A 20185-nucleotide genomic window follows, 5' to 3' on the forward strand; every position below is an offset into this window, starting at 1 on the left:
ATTTGTATAAAGAATTGGATTGTGAACTATACCATTATGTATAGCATAATTTGCTTCCTGTAAGTTTCTGCTTCTGATTTGCATATACTTACATAACACCATTTTTCTGTCACGTTTAACTTATCCACGTCTAGTTTTGTTTCAGATTGCTGTGATCCCAGTCACATTACATTGCTTACTAGAGTGGATTCCGCATAGCATATTTATACAGAGTTGCAAATTTTATAAAGGAACTCATTTTTACTTTTTGTAAATGGAAAACGAATTCATTTATAACGATTGCAACTCGTTATAAATATGCTGTGTGGAATCCACCAAGGTGTCTCATCCTAATGACTACCCACTGATTCCGTGACAAATGCAGACTATAAAAAAGAGGCATTCAAATAAATAAAAAGAGACATTTACACGCCTCTTCTCAACAATGCCAAAATGCTGTTACTGGGCCAACTTCATGGTTTTAAATTAGCCATCGACGTGCCTTAACGTCTTTCAAATTGCCTCCTCTGTCCTGCACCTTCTGCAGGTTGTGCATTTAATTGGGACCAAGTCCCACCGAATTCTCCGGCATTTACATCCGTATGAACACGCCAACAACCTTGCCTTTGAGGTTACTTTCTCTCACACCCGAACACACTGGGAGGGGAACACAAATGAGCGCGAGCGGACCCAACCGCAACCAACAGACTGCGCATGCGCCATTCCGGTTAGCTGCTGGCGACGAATAAAGCTCCGGCATTACTAACGTGGCGAAAAGTTGCTCAGCCAGCGGTGCGTCGCGCGCTCTGTGACGTCACGGCGCCCAGGAGGCGTAATCATCTTTCCTCCCAGCTGTCTTTTTGCGTCACGTGGGGATGTTGTGTGGTCCGTCCCGGCGCAGCGAGCGTAAGTTTGAGGAGGGATGGTAGAGTCGCAGCATTTAAGGACTTGGACGCTTTGCCGCGTGACGGTGAAGAGCTGAGCAACACGCTCCCGCCTGTCTACAATATCTCTTTGCAACAGGGCGGGAAAGTGTCTCTTGGGGAAAGAGTCTTGAGTAATGAAGCCCCGCCTGCTGGGGTGGGAATCTCTGCTGCTGTTCCATTCCCTTTCGTTTTCTCTCTTCGCCTCAGTACTACGCACTTGACAAATAATCCGCACCTTATTTATTTGATTGCTTGGTCAGAGCCTCTTCTCCCGTTGTCCATCTTAAGGGGTCTTGTAAGGACGCGTACATAAAGCTATTAATCTCACGATGCTGTCCAGCTGGAGGGCTCAAGGCTATTGAAATCTAACACTCATTTGAAATCCAGATAGTAACTAATGGCGATCTTAAACGGGTCTAGTTTGAAGTAAGTCCCACTTTATTCAGTGGGGTTTATTCTCATGAAAGTGTTTTAGGATTACAGGCATAAAACCTTAACCTCTTTTTTTTACAGCTGAAATTTGTTTGGTCGAAAACTAGTTCAGAGAGGCTTTGGACACAATCCTGTATGCTTTTTCTTAGTTGTAATTCATTGAAGGACTTTTATTTATTGTATTTGTTTTCTAGGCCCACGTTCTCCATGCAGCTTCAGGGCAGTGTGCAACATCATTAATAACAATAAAAGCAATGAAAACCTCTGTAACTTAGTGCCATAGAATCCACTGAGGTTTACAGTTAAATTAAAACCATTCCCCTTAAAAACACCACACACCAATTTTGAGAATGCAAGGAGGGAAGGAAAAGGAGAAGGGGAGGCCAATAAATGGAATACCTCAAGCATAAACCTGGTTGAACAGCTCTTAGAGGCCCTGAGAAATTGCACAGGTGTTGTCAGGTCTGTGTAATACAGGTTCCAGTTGTGAGACATTCTCAGCTTTGGGCTTAGCAACTGTTTTGACACAGAAAACTCTGGGAATTAAATTGGCTCTCCCATATAGCAAGCAGCTAGTGCGCCTCTATGGGCTTTGAATTGACTGGGTCCATTCTGGTTAGGATATATGTGGTATATCAGTAGTACTGACTCTGAAGCTTCTAGAAAGCCACATTTGGGCTTACCATCAACCAAAAGAGCATGTCACTCCCCAAATTCATAGAATAGTGTAACAATATTAAATGTACGACTAACCCTTTTAACTACCATGTTACTCATAAATTTGTAGGGTTGTCTTTGTCTAGCACTAATGAACTTTAACCACCCTTATTGTAACTGAAGTCCCCCAAAGGGCTGTTTTCGCTTCTTTCTTGCTCTCCAGCAAGAGGCACAGCAGATCAGATGAGAGACTGAGATTGCCAAATTACCTAGAGAAGAGCAAGCAATGGTGGCAAACGGGGACTAATGGCCCAATCCAGAGTTGACAGGCAGGTGGGGATGGAACACTGTAGTGCCACCCTGCTCCCTCCAAAGGGCTTTCCCTCAGCTTGGGAAGCCTGAAAAGTTCCAAAACACGCCCCGACCTCCGAAACTTTCCCATAGGTAAGAACAGAAATAATGCCACAAAAATCATGGTGTATCTCTGCCAGTGGCCCTTCTGGTGCATGAGAGCCAACTGGGCTCTGGAGGCTGACTAAGGTCAGCCCTGCCCCCCAGAATGTCCCTGATGACACTAGTGCAGCATTTTGCCTGGCAGGCCTGGGCAACTGAGGATGCTTCCAGGTTGGGCACTGTGGAGCTGCATGTTGCCCGAGTAGTTGCCCCTCTGCCAGTGAATTTGTCCCTTGTGCCACCGAATGGGCACTCATGCTGGTGCAGGGGTGCGCTGGCTCCACAGGGGGATTCAACTCCCCCTGGATTGGACTGCCTAGCTTTCACTATCCCACTGTGGCACTTGTTCTGTTGATCTTCTTGTTCATTCAGCTCACATTCTTCAAGTATGCAAGGCATTTTCATAATACTTCATAATAATTTATACAGGCAGGTATTACACCAATATAAGGCCTAGTGGAGATTTGATTGTAATGGGTTTAGGCACAAAGATAATTAAAGCAAATCTCTTAATGGCTTGGCCTTTTATGTAGACATATTTCTCTTTCAAAATAAGTTCTCAAGTGCTCGGTACATTGCAAGGTCTTGCTTTAGAAAATGACCCTTGTTGCATGTTTAATATTCAGTATTCTGCTGAAATGACGTTCATGCAATATGATTCAACTGGAAGAAAAAAATATGCTTACAAATTATTTACATAATTTGCCTTGGAATATTTCTTTTGAACAGTCTCATTTCTTTTCTGCTGTGAAGTATGATATGCAGAATTCTGAAAAGTGAGTATTTAAAGCTATCATACAGCTTTATTCATGAAAAATTTAAGATAAAAGAAATTAGAAAAAGTGTCAAAGTACAGCACAGATTATAAATGCCTAATATTTGTGGTTACACAATCACAAGAAATTTTCCCAGATTCTCTGCTTGTTGGCTCCCTTTCCACCATTCCTCCATGGCCCTCAAGCAGCTGGCTAATACATCTGAGGTGACATCCAGATGACCATCAGCAGATGTAGCTGGGTGTCATCAGTATATTGATGACAAGCCAGCCCAAACCTCTGGATCAGCCAGGCAAGAGGGCACATACTAATGTTAAATAATTTTGGAATCTCCCATTGTGGGACTTCGCATACCAGAGAAAGACGTGTGGATATTCTTACCAATTACTACCCTCTGTCCCCAACCCTAGAGAAATGAGTACAGCCACTGTAAGGCTGATCCACAAATCCCAGCATGAAACGATAGACTGACCTAGCTTCATCTTTTGTGTTTGCTTTCTGTAGTTGAGATGCTTTCTTCTGCTGTGTTATTACTTTAACTATTCATACACAGTTGTTCAATTTACAAACAGGTTGTGTTTTACCAAAGAAAAAGAAGCACCACTGTTCAGTTTGCATACCTCTTTGAACGCTTTTCATTAGTTTGATACAAAACAGTCACATTCCTAGAATATGGAGGTGCGGGCACTAGTCTTGTGTAGGTGACCAAAAATGTAAACACGTGGCAGATTTAAGTTAGACAAGCATTTACTTCAAGATTGTTCTGTAAGCATGTACTTTGGAAATCATTGGAGAAAACAATAAATCTTTCATTGTCTAAAATGTCATTAGGCTTTCAATACACACAGCAGAAGTTGGAGGAAGAATGTTTTAAGTAGTAGAATATATTGTGTTGAAAATGCATTGCATTCCAAAAGCGCCACAGAAGTGTTCGAATAAATACGTTGCTTTCTTTGTAGGTCACGCTTCATTACAAAACATGAGGGCCAGCTACACCTAACATTCAAATTAGAACCCAGATGCCTGGAATTTTTTAGAAAAGTAGCTTTCGGATTGGGAAATTTGATGCAGGGTTGTAACAGTGTGTGCTAGATAATTTTCTTACCTGGGAGTGTGACTCCATTCCAAATCATTCCCATGGTTTCTTTATCTCCTGTGAGGCAAAACACATTTGCTCACATTTTGGGGGAGTGGGGAAGGAAGTGGATTTGAAATGAAGAAGTAAATCTTTGAAGTGGCTTTTGTTAAAAACAGATCCCCCAAAATGGACACAGCATGAGTGGTCTGTAATGTTTGTGCAAGTGTGAAGTTTGTTATGCTAAGAACATTAAACCCCTAGTTAACACTTTTAATTCCCATTTATTTCAGTGAGAGAGTTAATTAGGTTCCTAAAATAATGGGCTGCTCAGTTCTCTGTAAAAAGATTTAGAAGCATTCTAAACTACCCGTTATATGTCTTGTTGTTGGTATTGATACTATTATTGCAAGTATATCACTGTTTTTCAGTTTTGCAAATCTCTGTGTTTCCAGATTTCAGTACTACAGGATTTGCAGTTCCGTTGAATAGAAGGAAGTTATGCAGAGGAGAAACAAATCATCAAATGTCGGATTGCTTCTGCTGCTTTCTCAGATCTATCAAGTTGGATTTAACAGAATTCCACCTGTCACACTTGTGACGTTGGCAGTAAACATTTTCCTCTTTTTGCAACCCCTGAAACATCTCGAGCAAACATGCATTAGTGTTGAAAAGTGTCTTTACATGAAAGATTGGCATCGTCTGTATCTTTCACCTTTTCATCATGCAGATGACTGGCATTTATATTTTAATATGGTCTCTCTTCTTTGGAAGGGAATTAATTTGGAAAGAAGACTGGGAAGTACATTGTTTGGATATATAATTGCAGTATTTTCTGTGCTAGTTGGAGTCGTATACATGGTTTTGGAAATTGTATTTGCAGAACTTCTGGATGATCCTATGTATAAGCTAAGTTGTGCTGTAGGTTTTTCAGGTAAGATAACCTCATTTGGTTATACCATTTCTATTTCCTTTTACTGGGCCACTAACTTTTAACTGTATGGGTTTTGGTAGGGCGGGTGTTTGTGTGTTAAATGTTTTGTGGCAGTGTGTTTGGAGTATGTGACTGCTGCATTTGTCTTCAGAATTGTCTTTAAGGGGGAGACTTTGAAAAGTGGAATGTTGTACAAATACATTTTATAAATTTCCAATTTATAAAACTACTGTATCTCTTAGAGCTGGACACCCATGACAAATATTTCATGAAAGAAATACTACCAGAATGCATTTCTAAAGCATTCAGCTCACCTCCTATTTTTTCAAACACCATAGTGAGACTAGGAATCCCAGAAGTGTCATGCCATGAAACAACATCTTGCCAGAGTGAAAGTTCACAATTTTGTGTCTTTTATGGATTTACAACACCCAATCAGAATTCATCCACTGGCAGTGGTCCACCAATAAAGGGGAGCCTAGCTTCAGTTCAGACTGAGGCAGACTGGCCGACTGGGAAAAGATTGGGGATTTTAAGATAGCAGGATTAGTGACTTAACACCTCTATATTGGTTGTTTCTCTTGTGGTTTTGTTGCATTTATTTGGGTTCTGCCTGAAGGGTGGGGGGATATGTTATAAAGTTTCTAAATTGAATGTCAGTTTGAATAAAACCTACCTACTTTGGTTACCTTTTTAAAAAATGTTAACTTTATGAGGAAAATAGTCCTTTTAACTTTCTCAAGCCATCCACAATCTTGGCCATGAAGATATAAAAAGGAGAGTGGAGTTTTTCTCACTTACTTGGGGAGAGGGATGTTCTCAGCTGTAATGCAGCCATTCCCTCTTTTTTATCCAGAAGCGTGCAGGTCCCCTTCTAGAAAGCAAAAATAGGGTCCTGCTAATGGCAGCCACTTGTATTGAAGGAATCAAGGGTGCGCTAGGGAAGCTGATGGCAAGCAGGTTCATTGCAAAGGGGAGTCACCTGACCCTGCCATGAGCTGGTCGCTACCTCCAGTTCACCTCATGGTCTACAAAGATTGTGACACCAAGGATCACTGTAGCCTAAAGAGTTCAGATTCACACCCATCAAATATCTGTATTGTCAATTACATAAGTGAAGAAACGTTGTAAAATTGAATTAATTCATAAAGAACAGTGATTACAGGAAAAAAACACAGTCTGCCAGTCTTTCTTATAGTCTTTCTTATAGGACTGCCCTATTTCTTCTCTTAAGTAATCTGAAGTTACCATTCATTAGTTGCACTAGAAATCTCAACTGATTTAAAATTGTTCCAATGTAGACTCGTTTAGCATGTGAAGCTACTATTGTAGCAAAATTTCAAAGAACCAGTTACATCGAATGCAATCTGATGTTTTATTTACCTTATTGAAGTATAGTTAAATACATAGGTATTGTAACAGAGGTCGCATCTGATGGTCTTTCTGGTATCAAGAGTTGCTGAATGCACACAATTCTTGACTGCCAACCGAAAATATGTTCACTTAATGCCTTTCTCCATTTGCTGATTATGGGGATGGAAATAATCCCTAAAGTAATGGAGAGTACTAGCACCATTAGGCCAGGTACAAAAAAAGAAAAGGAAAGTCCAGTATGGTGCAAACCAATATTCATTTAAGTATGCAGGTACATTTTTAGCACTAAGGTCTTTGTGGGTGGGTGGGTGTAATTTTTATTGAGTAACAAACCCATCTCTGGAAATGTAAATGCTGGCGATGTTGCTTCTTCCCACAGTTAAATAAATGAGAAAACCTCAGTTTGATGTGTACTGAATATCCTTTTTGCAAAACAAAGCCAGATTTTCAAAATTCTCTATTCTTAAAAATCTCCACCAAGCCAAATGGATTGTGACAAGAATGAATTGAGACACACTGGACAGATGTTCTGTTTGAGAGAAGATCAAAGGTGGATAATAAAGCAGAATTGTGTGCTGCTTAATGCTTCTGTTTGTGGCTCTTCCTTGTTCTTGATTTTATCTACTAATGTATCTCTTGGTGTGCTTTTCCTTGTTTATGTTGGTTTAGGAGTGCTATTTGCTTTGAAAGTCCTGAACAACCATTATCACCCAGGAGGGACTAGCAACATCATGGGAATACAGGTCTCAAACAAATATGCATGTTGGTTGGAACTTCTAGCCATTCATCTACTTAACCCAAGGTTAGTAAGCTGAATCCTGGGCACTGATGTTAAATCATTGTGCTTCTGTGTCTGGGTGTGCTTATTTGTAGAGAGAAAGTGTATGAACCATCATTTCCCAATGTCTGTTAAAAAGTCTGCATAAATTCTCCTAATTGTAGTTTGTGATGTGAGGCAGAGACGTGGGATTTTAAATTAGCATAAGTATCATGTCTGTTGTTGATTTTTTTGAAACAATTTTTAAAGATTAATGTATTAAAAATGTTAGATGATTATTTGACCATCACTTTTGACCAGTTCAGTGGCACACTCTTATCATACATAAAGCATTAGGTCATTACTGACCCATGAGGTGATGTCACATCATGAAGCTTATGAGGCCGACTATGTTTACAGGGTGGTTTGCCATGGCCTTCCCCAGTTGTCCACACTGTACCCCCAGCAAGCTTGGGAATTGTTTTACCGACCTCAAAATAACTGAAGGCTGAGTCAACCTTGAGCCGGCTACCTGAAACTAACATATCTTGTATATCCTCTGAAAGACCCCTGCTAAGTTTCAGACACCAGCATTGAAATTCTGTTATGAACTATAGTACTTGCACTTTGTGAGTTGCATTTGTTTGGTGGGTAACTTGTTTCCTCACAAACTTCTTCTGGTGGCCTAAACATGTGCCTGAGATCTGTGACCTCCATTGTCTTCTCAAAATTAGTGTGCAATTCGGATCAGGGTCACTCTTCAACTCCTGGTCCATGTCACTGATCAAAACCAGGGTTCTTATGTTTGTTAGAATTTTAAAGAAAAAAAAGACAGGTTTTAAAAAATGCATGCTTTTTTCTTTCAAAACTCTAACAGTGCAGAAAGCTATGTTTCAGCTAGTGAAACCAAGTGGAACTTGAAGGGTTAAATCCCCCTTCCTAGACAATCCAAGTCTGATGGAAATCTGATCTCCAGTTGGTTTTTCCATTCTTCCAGAGTTGGGCATTTGTTTTCTTTCTACTTTGCTGCAAATATTATTCCTGCCACTGCTACCAGATATTTGAATAATTCATTATAAAATTTTGACACACTACTGGGTAATATATTTAAAATCATATTTTAGGGTTCATCCAGGAGCATTTCTTTCTATGCACAGTAATACGTTCTATGGCAGAGTAATGTAGGAAGGATAGTGTTTGTATGTTCACAGCTGTTCTTATTACAGCAGTTTTTCAGAGATGACCTTGGTGCTGAAAAAGGTTTCATAACTGGGCTCTAAAGAATCCTTGAATCAAAGTACTTTCTGTTTCCAGGGAAGGCTATTGAATTAAAAGGAAAGTCAGGTAAAAAGGGAAGGAAATTAGTTTACTGTATTCTATGTAAGTCTCCCTTCAGAGTCAACTTGGAAACTCTAGTTGGTATTGAAGATGGCAGCTCTGTTACCTGTATTATCAAGAGCTATGGGGAACATGCATATCACTCTCATTTTACAGGCTAAGTTCAAGGTCTGGCTATTTCATACAAAATATTTTATGGCCTTGGTCCCTTATATCTGCTGGACCGTATCTCCCCTTATGCTCTTCTCACCTGAGCAGCACCTTCTGCAGATGCCACCATGCAAGTAAGCAAAATCAATAGCAGGATGGCTTTTAATCTCCTCGTTATCTGCAAATGGAATTATTCATGTGGGCACAGAAATAGGACTATGCTTTAATAAAATAGTTCAGAAAGATGCTAGTTAAGGAATAGGACTGTGGACTATATAGTTTGTACTGTCTGTTGCTGTAAGTATGATCCTACTAGAATTTCTGCATTGTTTAACATGTCATGTTAATGTTTATGATTTGTTTTAGCTGTTTCAGATTTGTATTTGTTTTCAGATTTCTTCAGGCCAAATCCTGTTGCATTATTTACTGGATATCTCACCCTGTTGAATGTGTAGTCAGCCTTGCACTGTGTAGTCCACCTTGGGTCTCAGTTCAAGAGGTGGACTGTAAATGACACAAATAAATAAAAAAAATATTGCAATAAAAAGGAGTACAGTGGGAAGGAAAATTTTAGGTTCAAGAAGAATTTGGAAAAGATGAAAAAATGTGAATAAAATAAAGTTGGGAGAGTGGGGGTGAGAAGAAGGTGACACAGAAGTATGTGGGAAAGGGTGCAACTGGTGGAACCCGAGGTGGGGGGGGGGGCAGAAGACTCAGGTGTCAAAATACTTTGTTATCATTTTTACCAATGTAAATGTCACCGGGGGGGGGGGGGGCAAGGGGAACAAGATATCACTCACAGTTACTAAACCTAGATTTGGAAATAGAATGATCATTATTGGTATTTTTTACAGGAAAACAAATGCATTAAGCTGATAAGCATATATAAGGATACTGGAAGTTTGGAGAGCGTATTTTGTATTGAGTCGAAATAACTCGAGTGATATCTTTTTCTCCCGCCCTCCCTTGTTGTGACATTTACATTGGTAAAAATGATAACAAGGCATTTTTGGTATAATTGGATATATGGAATACTGACTCCAGAAACTTTTATAAACAGTTATTTGGGCCATTAGGAAAAAGGTTTGAGATCAAACTTTACCTGGTGGCTGATAAGCCCAAGAAAGTGTTTTATATATTGGTTGTTATATTTTACTTGAATTGTTGAAGAGTATCATTTTGAACATTTATTGAGACAATCAGTCTGCAATTTGAGTTTAAGAATATATGTATATTGTATTTTATTTGTATTGGTAGGTGTTATATGGATAGAACTGTTGAGGTTTGAAGAGATTCTTTGATGTGAACTATCTGACTAGAAAAAGAAACACGGGATAAATTTTGTTGGTTAATTGTAGAAGTACATTAGTACTTAAAGCCACAGGTGCAAAGTGGAAGCAGGACTAGTAATCTTCAGGTGAACCTTCTTCCATTGATATTGAGTATGGTGGACTACCTTAGACATGTCAGGTCTCCTGGGATACCTGTAACAGATGGACAAAAGGCCTTCCCCTTTCTATTAGTCTCCACCCCTTGTATGCTTTTGGTGTATGTGCAGAGCTAACTGCTGGTCAGGCCCATGGATGGCAGAAAAAGCCAGATGGAAGGGAGAAGTGAAAGAAAAAAACCTGTTATATTGTCATCTCAGATCAGATAAGGGTTATGCCTTCAGAAGATTAGGTGGGACAGAACTTGTCTCAGGTGACTATGTAAGTCTGAGATTCTGTCTTATGTGTAAGCAGGCTAAAATAGTGACTGTTTGGAGATAAGCACAAACTCTAAAGAGGAGTAGGATGAAAATGCTTTCTCAGGAGACTTTGGATGTCTCAGAATCCGTTTCCTGTGAGAAAGGAGGTTGTCATAGTGGATGCTTTAAGAAGAGACCTTAGCTGTCTCAGAGCCCAGTTTCTGAGGGCCAAGCTAGAATTGGATCCAGATGCCCTGCAGCCACATGTAACGGAAGGGAATGGCTGTAAAAAGAAAGGAGAACATGTAAGCTACTTAAAGGTAGCTTATTGGCTGGCTGGGGGGACGAGGATTGTCTATTTTTTTTTCTATGTGCACAGAATATTCCATATATAGCTGCAAAAATGGGAAAATATGGCTTGGAGGGAGACAGGAGCCCTTCCTTCCGCCATATACCAAAATTGGTTCTCCTTTACTTTTGAAAGGCCAATAACCACCACACAAACAAAAGCTAGACTAATAACTGTTCTGTGCACCCAGGAGCTGATAACTGAAACTTTATAACTTAATGAGCCCAGCAAAAGCTCTGAGATTCCGCTAAATAGTCTCTTTACTGAACGTCATTATTTCCCTCATACCTAGTAGTGGATAAAAGTTACTGAGGATTTTTTTCCATATCCTTTTTCCCTGATGTGTCATATTTATATCTGTTTAGAAGGCCACTTGGGTTCAGTCTGTCAGGAGATGGTTGGGGTAGAAACCACACTGGTTGAATGATACATGCCTCCTCTCTTTAAATGGCTTTAAAAACCCCAACCTTCACAACACATTAAAACAGGAGCACGGAACCAAAATAATATTGGGGGAAGGAACCTTGGTATGTGTGAATCAAAGTAGGACTGGGCCGGCAGGGTTTAAAAGATTCCAAAAGCACTGCATTTTTAAAAAGCTGAAAAATTATTAGTATTGTAAGAACATTGAATTTTACCTAGCGATAAAAGGTAAAACTGTTTCCTATGTTTTAAAATAAACAGTACAAAAGTACAAAAAAATCTTTTCACTTTTTTCAGTGTTGCATTTCTCTTCCTGTAAATATTCAGGATGTCACACAAAGATATGCACATGTTATCCATGAGGAGGTGATTTTGTATTGTAGATAAGATGGAGAAGGTCAACTTAGCTGACCATGCTTTAAAATCTAGTCAATATAAGCAGGTTTCATGATAAATTGCCAGTCTTCAGAATCTATTTTAAAGTTGCCATGACTAATGGGTACCGAGGTTTTTGCATCCTGGTTTATGATTATCTGTTAAAATTAGATTATTTAGTTAGTTTCATATATAAGCATGTTCTGAGATGAGCATTCCTTACATAGGAATTTAATCATGAGAGTTTAGTTGAACCCACACCAGGCTAGGTCATGATTTTTACATTAAAAATTGTGTTTGGAAGGGATACATTACATAAAATTATTTCACTAAGTAGACAGTTATATATACCTTTTAAATTTTGGTGAAATCAATAATTCCTGACAAATAAAATAACACGATAAAACTGATAAATATATTTGTCAGAAAAAATGATATTTCTCAAGGTTTATCTGGAATTAATGTGAAGTGAGAACAACAAAATATCATGAATAATTCACATTAGGCATTTAGAGTCTGATGGCTGAGGATGTCTTCAGAAGTTGTGGAGAAGTTGATTGACCTCCTTGTAACAAAATACAAAAATCTTCCCTAATGACCATCACATCCATACATCCCGGGGGTTCTGAATTGTTCACAGACCTAAATTTTGAGGGTATGTTTCAGACAATCAGACTTTAAGTCATGGATGTGTCATAGCCAGTATGAGATGGTGCAAAAGGAAGATAGTATTCTGGTGGGTGAGTCCTCTCAATCTCATGTCAAATCCCCAGACAGTCATGAAGTTCAGGGGAGAACCCTGGGCTAGACTGTCTTAGCCTAATCTGTGACACAGAGTGGTTATGAGAATAAAATGCAGGGCACAGCCATGCCTGTCACATGCACTCCCTGAAGGGAAAGTGGCTTAACAGATAGGCTTAACAGTGGCTTAACAGAACAGATAGGCAAGAAGAGTGCTGTTTTGAAAGTCACCTAGTGCCGAACTGGGAGATTTTGAAAGATGGACCTCTGCAGTTTAAAAAAATAGCAATAGTTATTACGTAGCCTCTTGACTTGTGTTGGGGTTTATTCTCCCCCGTGTAGTTTCATCATTTGAAATATAAACATCAGGATCACCTTCAGTGGAATTAGTTAGGATTTTCTTTTCTTCCAGGACTCATGTTGGTTCAAAAGGGAGGGTTGTTTTCATTTAAGCCCCTCTCACCTCACTTATGACAGTCTGAACTGGGACACATGTGGCTGCTATTTGTTTTACAATGTTGAGAACATCCAGATCGCCTAGGGCCTCTTCTAATTTGGCTCTCTATCTCCTCCTTTGTAGACTTTGGTTTTGTGGTTGATGATGATACTGTTTTGGAAAGTAACTTGTCAATTAGTGTTTTAGAATGCATCAGCTTGTAGATGAAGAGAGGGAGAGACTGATTAGGAGATGTAGTAGAGCCCTACTTTATGGGTAATATTACTGTGTTGTCAATGTTTGCTGTGTTCCTTTAAAAAGAAAAATTACTGATATTCACAACCTCTAAGCTTCTGTATAGTGATAATATCACCTTTTATTTGTAATTAGTAGTGTGGCTGTGACTTTGATTAATATTTGTATTGACATGAAGCAAGAAAACTAAAACCCTTCATGTTCAACTTAGATACTGTGACAGTTATTCATGCCTTTGTGCTTGAAGAGTTGCCTGTTGTATTATGAACCATGTAGAAATGCCCTTGGTTATTGTGTGGAGGCCTCAGCTTGTGAATATATTGAGGGTGGGTTACAAAGAGCAGCTTCAAGTGTTCTGACAGGTGCAGTACCATGTGGGTTTCTTTGAATAGTCTGGACTTTGCATACCTGACATATTATCATGTATTCAAAGTTCTGCCACAGTTTCTAAGGTTTACTACAAAGGCCTTTCTGTCAGCCTTGTCTGTATTCCCAGTCGTTCACTTCCACTTTGCAGAATGGACTGCCTGAGGAGGTCAGGAAGGTTCCCATCTTTCTGTTATTCTGCAGTATGTATAAAACCCAGTTGTTCAGGAGGGCATTTCCATAAAGATAGTAGAGTTGTAGTAAAATGAAATTGTTCTGCAGGATACTTTTGCAAAGGGATACTCTTTATTTTTTAAAAATTCTGTTTTACAGCACTGTTAATGTCTATAATTCAGTTTTTGCATTTCTTATGCCATCTTTCGATACACTTATTGCGTTTTCCCCTTGATTTTGTATTCCAGTGTTATTATATTTATATATTGTCCCTGATAAACGAATAAACAAATTATGTGTGGACTCAAACCATTTTCAGCAACAGATAGAAATTAAAAAGGCACTGATTTCTAATCACAACCTCTTTCTTAAAGACCGCACTGTGCAGTGTACTACACGATGTAGTGTAGTGGTAAGACTGTCCAACTAGCATTTGGGAAACCTACAGGCAGCACAGGACAGGACTGACAAAAGAAGGAAGACTCTGGCAGTTTAAGGCCGTCTTTCCTTTTTAACCTGAGACCACAGGAAATAGACAAGGATTGTGTTGAGGAGGGCACCAGAGGCAATGCTGGGGGAAGTGTGTATACAGCTCCCATGGTTCTTCTGATTTTAAATTGCCAGCCTCAGGGGTGACAGATACAATTACAAGATTGTGCACACTTCAGAAATAGGAGCCACTGCACTTGGGGGAGCTTATTTGTGATAGTGTGATTTGTGATTAGAGACTTAACCTGGGTGGAGACCGGGCGGGGGGGGGAGAGTGTAGAAAGAGTTTTCATAAGGAGGGGGGACTTTATGTTGCAAGTGGACAAATGATTAGAGAACTAACTGGCAGAGATGGGATGTGGATGGCCAAACCACAGGAGGAAAGAGAGAAGGCAGGTCATGCCTATTATGCTGAAGATGACTCCTGTGTGCCACTTAAGAAGCAGTCTTAAGAACCCTGTCCTGGAAGTCAGCCCCTCTGAATAAAATTGGACTCTGAAGAGCTGACTATTTAATAGTGCTCTTAAAGTGATCACTGTGACCATTTATTCACCCCTGTGCTGATCCTCACCATGTTCATGGAAAGAGATGGCCATTGCAGGGTAACGGTTAAGTGTGCTGGACTTCACATCCCACACTGTTGTGAACTTTTCTAAGTGACTTTGGGCCAATCACACTCACTCTGCCCAACCTACCTTTCAGAGATGTTATGACAAAATGGAGAATAAAAAAAATGTACACCACCATGACCTCTTGGAGAAAAGGCAGAATGGACATTACTTGTGGAATTCAGTTTGTGCAACAAATTATAGCATTTTATTTCATTGTTCTTTAATTTGTGTGATCCAGTTCTGTGACATAGTTAGTTATATGCAGTATACTTTTTTTTGCATTGTCTTTTATAACTCTGTAATCCGCCTCCATTCTTTACAAGAATGGCAAACAAGAAAAGAAATGAATGAAGTGAATGTAATAGCGATATAAAATATGGCACTTGGATGTTGTAAACATATATAGTTACAACAAACCCCTCTTAAAAACTCTGTAAAAGGTAGATCTCCATGACTTGCCTCAGAATCCCACTGGTTTAGATGTTTTTTAAACAAAACTAAATGATCAGTCAGCCTTTCTGATTTTTCTGTAAGCAGTGGGAGAAAGGAGATACCGTAGTTTTCAGATATGACTGCAAGTTAATAAGCTGGAAGAGACCTGTTGAATTGCATTGGAATAATGAGGGTGCAGAATGTATCTAATGAAGAGCAGTGCATCTCACAAAAGGTTTATTTCCTTTTAGGAGCTCTTTTGGAGGACATCTGGCAGGTATTCTTGTTGGATTGATATACATTAAAAGTCCTTTGAAGCCAGTCATGGAAGCATGTGCAGGTACAGAATATTAATTTGGCAGAGAGGAAGAATTCACAATACAGTTTAATCTTGAATTTAACCCTATTTCTTAATATGTATTCTAACTTTTCAGTATTTATATGATGTTCCGGCCAATAAGTTTTTTCCATTTTTTTCTACCATTGTTTTCCCATTAAACTTTTGTATACTATAACTCTCTTTTAAAGATAGGAAAACATGAATCCCTCACAACTGCAGGCATACTTCAGTGCTTGAACTCTTTTCTTGTATATCAGTCACAATACCTTTTTATTACATGGCTTCACTTTATGTGATGTTCTTTATGGGGGGTGTATTCCTGCCTATGGAATCTGTGATCTTTACAGAAGAAAACCAAACACCCTTGAACAACCAGCACATGAATCAGCGGTGTTACTGTGACCAAGTTTGAATGATCAGCTTTGTTCGAGCTTTTATAGCTAAAGCACAAGTGAATTGAGTTATAATCACAGCCCTCCACGAGTTCCATTGTTTTTCATATTTTAATCTAAAAGCTACGTAAACATGCATTTGAAAGCCTGGGTTCCCGTATACTAACATGGCAGGTAATGATCAAAGGAATTGGGTGTTTTGGTGGCTTACCTTTGCTCTTCTGTTTCTCATACAACCACTGTTGCTTCTCTTGGCTATTTTTGCTTGGAAGGATCTCTACACTTGTCCTACTTTCACTGCACAAATGCAGTATGGTTAGAGGAATTGAGAAGCCTGGTAAAAGAGAGATCCATGCTATTGTAAGTAATCCTGGAGGCAAAACATTCAGATTCATGAGTCATTAGTCCCAGCTTCCTTCCTGGGTATCTTGTTTTTAGCTACTCTTTTATAGAGGGTACAAGACTGAGGAAATGCTGTACATTTTATCATTGGGTGGTTGAATCACCCACTACCTAGAGCTCACCTCCCCTCAATTTCAGAGGAGTATCCTTAGTGCAGGAGGATGTTGTCCATCATCCAAGAAAGAGTTTTCATTGGAGAGGTATCTCTCTTCAGACTGATGCCTTCCACCATCAAGACCTTCGATCTCCATGACAGCAGAAAAGCTATCAGCACAGGGGTAGAACTGTTCTACTAGGTTCCTGAAGGTCTCAGCCACATACTTATTTCACTCTCTTTCTTCCTCAGTTTCTCCAGAACATATATCTGCTGCTAAAAAGAAATTCTGGTTTATAGCTACTCTTTTGTGTTGATTGCTAAATCATATAAATTGCAATTCCAATGTTAACTTTCCTTGGTGCCAAATAATTTCTTTGCTAGACTAAAGGGATCTCCTTAGTTAATGTAAAATATTATCACTCATATTGAAAAAAACAGACATTTTTGTTTTATCTGTTGGCATACTGCGTATTATTGCTCTGTTATAACCGATAAAGAACAGTGGAGGGGAAAGGAGAAAATAGATTATGTGAAAGAATTAATAGAGGCAGTGAGAGGTTCCTGAAATAAGGATGCTGTCAAATTTTTCAAGATTGAATTTGAATATCCCTATTTCAGTTCTGCAGACAGAAGTGGATTCCTCACAGCATATTCATAACGAGTTGGAAAACGAGTCCTATGAGTCTTTATTTGTATATAATTTTTGTGTTTCTCCTAACAGAATTTCTTGTATAAAGTGTACACATATCTGTTAATTAGCAAAACAGCATTTATATATACGCACAGGTAAAAGCAGGGAGAAATTCATACACAAATTCTGCTGCCCACCCCCCATTTCTCTGGCTTCTGACACCATTACTGTCTTGATACCTTGCTTGTTACAGAGCAATGAAGGGGTTTGGCGTTCTTTCTTTTGCACTGGCAGATTGCTGCCTTGAAGAATATGACCCCCTGCCACCGGAGGTTGAATCAACTTGGCTCCATAATGAGACCAGGAAGAGCCCTGCAACCCCAGCCCCAAAGAACTGCATCCCTCACTTGAAATGTGTGGGAAAAGTGCAATGTGTTTAAAAGACTGGGTTGTCAATAACATGTCAACAACACTCAGGCAACCTTCTATTGTCACCTAGACCCCTTAGCTTGCTGATGACCCACTGCATTCTAATTTGTATTGGATTTTAAGTGGCTAGATGTGCTGAAAGTCAGTTTTGGGAATAAAAACATATAGCAAATAATAAAATAATATTTTTAAAATGCTGATGAATATTAATTATATCCTTTTCCATTGATCTTATCTCTTACTTTCTCAGGTGAAAGAAACAGCGACGGCTCAAGTACGTAACTTTTATTCTCTTGTAAAATCTCTTCTAATGTTGTGTTTTTAATAGGAAAGAGGAATTTTAAATAGATTCCAGTCTTCCTACTCTGGAACCTTTCTAAGCTCAGATATATCATGGGTGTCATATGTGTGCATTTCTGTTCATACCTATTTTTGCAGCTGTCACTTCATTTCCCAGGCAATGCACCTTAAGTTGCTTAAAACAAAGAAAAAATGAATAAAAACACAAATGCACATATGTACACTTTGACTAAGGAGATTGCATATTCCTGGTAAAATAAATGGGGATTTTGTTTAGAACCAAAAAAGAGCCCTGCTGGATCAGACCCATGGCTCATCTTGTCTAGCATCCTGTCTCACGCAGTCGCTAACCAGTTACTCTGAAGGGCCAGCAACTGGGCATAGAGGTCAAGGCCCTCCTGATGTTGCCTCCTGGCACTGGTACTCAAAAATTTATGTGTTAATCAGTTGAGGTGAGGGCTGAATCTGGTGCCCTTTTCCAAACCGCTGTTCTGTGAGATTCCAGTTAATGATCAGGCTACACAAGTGCAAAACCGATAGCTGAATTTGCCTGCAGTCTCAGGGATGTGATTCAGTACACAGCCAGAGTAGCTAGCTGATCCAGGGCAATAGTCTTTATATTTGTACTTTCACTGGGTTTGAGCCCCCATAGCCGTGGCTTCAGTGGTTACATCCTCAGCTGCTGCGTGCTGGTCAACTGAAGAACTGTTTGGTCCCCTGCTACAACTGACTATCATCCGCACCTTTAGAATTTTGGTCTTTTCAGGATGTTCTGGTAATGTCCTTACTTTTGTAGGAGTTTTGTGGAACTCTTTTCTCTGTGTGAGTTTACACTTGAGTTTACACTTGAACCTCTGCGTGAGTTTACACTTGAACCTTTGGAGAAGTCCCCTCTCCTTGTTTTATTCTGAGGTTACCCCATCCTTATCCCAACTAATGCCCTGGCCTCCAGATCTTTTAGTCTCCCTCGCCACACACACACACTGCCTCCTGTCTGTCTATCCCAGGGGTAGGGAACCTGCGGCTCTCCAGATGTTGAGGAACTACAATTCCCATCAGCCCCTACCAGCATGGCCAATTGGCCATGCTGACAGAGGCTGATGGGAATTGTAGTTCCTGAACATCTGGAGAGCCGCAGGTTCCCTACCCCTGGTCTATCCTGTATGACCTCTTAAGGAAAGGATCTGGTCTGCTTACTCTCACATGGTTCCTCATCCCACAGCATCCCTGTCTCCTTCCTGGTTCTGTTTATATAGGCAGTGGCTACCATTACATCACTTCCAGTTGGCCAGAAAGTAGCACTTTAGGACCCGTTTGGCTGGTGGCTGGGCCTTCTTGTACTTTCTCATGCTTGGTCTAGCAGTAAGTGCAAATAGGATATTTAAAAAGAAAAAGTTTATGTACATGAGTATTTTCTCTTACAAATTTTAGCCTGAACATGAGAAAAATTTATGCTTTTATCTGGAAACAAGAATATAAAAGATGAAAATAGTATTTGTAACACGTAGGCCTTCTTGTCATTGTAGCCCACAGATTTTTTATAAAATATGTGTCTGACAATTTCAGTTTAATATTTCTTATTTGCGCACAATTTATTCATTTATTCATTTCTTACTTGCTTAAAACACTTATTTCCTTCTAAAGTGATTTTAAAGATTCACTACCAGAATCATAGATTGATTTTTATTTTATTTTATCTGTATAGGGAGTTTTAGTTATTCTGGTTATCCGTCCTACACACCAAGAGACTATAATATGTACACTGATGGATTGAGTGAAGAGGAACAGTTTCAAAGGGCAATGAGAAACAGTCTGAATGATGCAGGTAAGAATCTTCCCATTTTGGCTATATTGAGAATACAGGAATAATTTTTCATGTTTCTTCAGGGAAGGCTTACAGCCTTAAAAACAATATGGAGAGCCTCTTGAGTTTCTATTGTATTGCCCCTCAGTTCTTTCTATATTATATAGCATTACAATTTCTTCTTGACTGAGACTAGGATGTTCCTGGCCTGGTTCCTTCCAAGATTTGAGTTCATATGAACATCCCATTATAAGGAATGAAAATTTTCACAAAATTCAAGATATGCGTGAAATTTCTCACCTTCGTAGCAGGAAGTCACACACCCTTAACAACATAATGGGGTGGGGGGGGGTCTATGACTTTAAGCCACAGCTTCTTTACTTCTGTGCAGCATTTCCTGTGGTCATCGGCAGCTACAGGAATGGTCTCATCAAGAGCTTCAGGACAGCTAGAAATTTGAATCATTACCATGAATCTGCTGCATTCTTGATCTGGTGTCCCTCTGGTTATTCTTTTCACCTCTCTTCTCAGAGGACTGTAATGCAGGCACTTTTCTGCAGGAAAATAATCTTGGTGGAGGATAAGTTTTTTAGAAGGCAGC

General features: G+C 39.5%; 1 protein-coding gene across 3 annotated transcripts in view; it reads left to right on the forward strand.

Annotated features, from left to right (window-relative positions):
* The first annotated feature begins 732 nt into the window (after positions 1-732).
* Positions 733-20185, forward strand: part of RHBDD1 (rhomboid domain containing 1) — a 36561-nt gene continuing 17108 nt past the window's right edge. Inside the window, exons 1-7 of one of the 3 annotated variants that reach the window (XM_048506631.1) lie at positions 892-1331; positions 3177-3223; positions 4754-5232; positions 7276-7408; positions 15441-15529; positions 17731-17754; positions 19486-19605. In XM_048506631.1, coding sequence (XP_048362588.1) covers positions 4800-5232; positions 7276-7408; positions 15441-15529; positions 17731-17754; positions 19486-19605 — 799 coding nt within the window. In that variant the 5' untranslated portion in view covers positions 892-1331; positions 3177-3223; positions 4754-4799. The other 2 variants (XM_048506628.1, XM_048506630.1) reach the window with 2 other exon arrangements.

This window comes from Sphaerodactylus townsendi, linkage group LG08 (assembly GCF_021028975.2).
Source record: "Sphaerodactylus townsendi isolate TG3544 linkage group LG08, MPM_Stown_v2.3, whole genome shotgun sequence".
In the NCBI taxonomy this organism is placed as follows: Eukaryota; Metazoa; Chordata; class Lepidosauria; order Squamata; family Sphaerodactylidae; genus Sphaerodactylus; species Sphaerodactylus townsendi.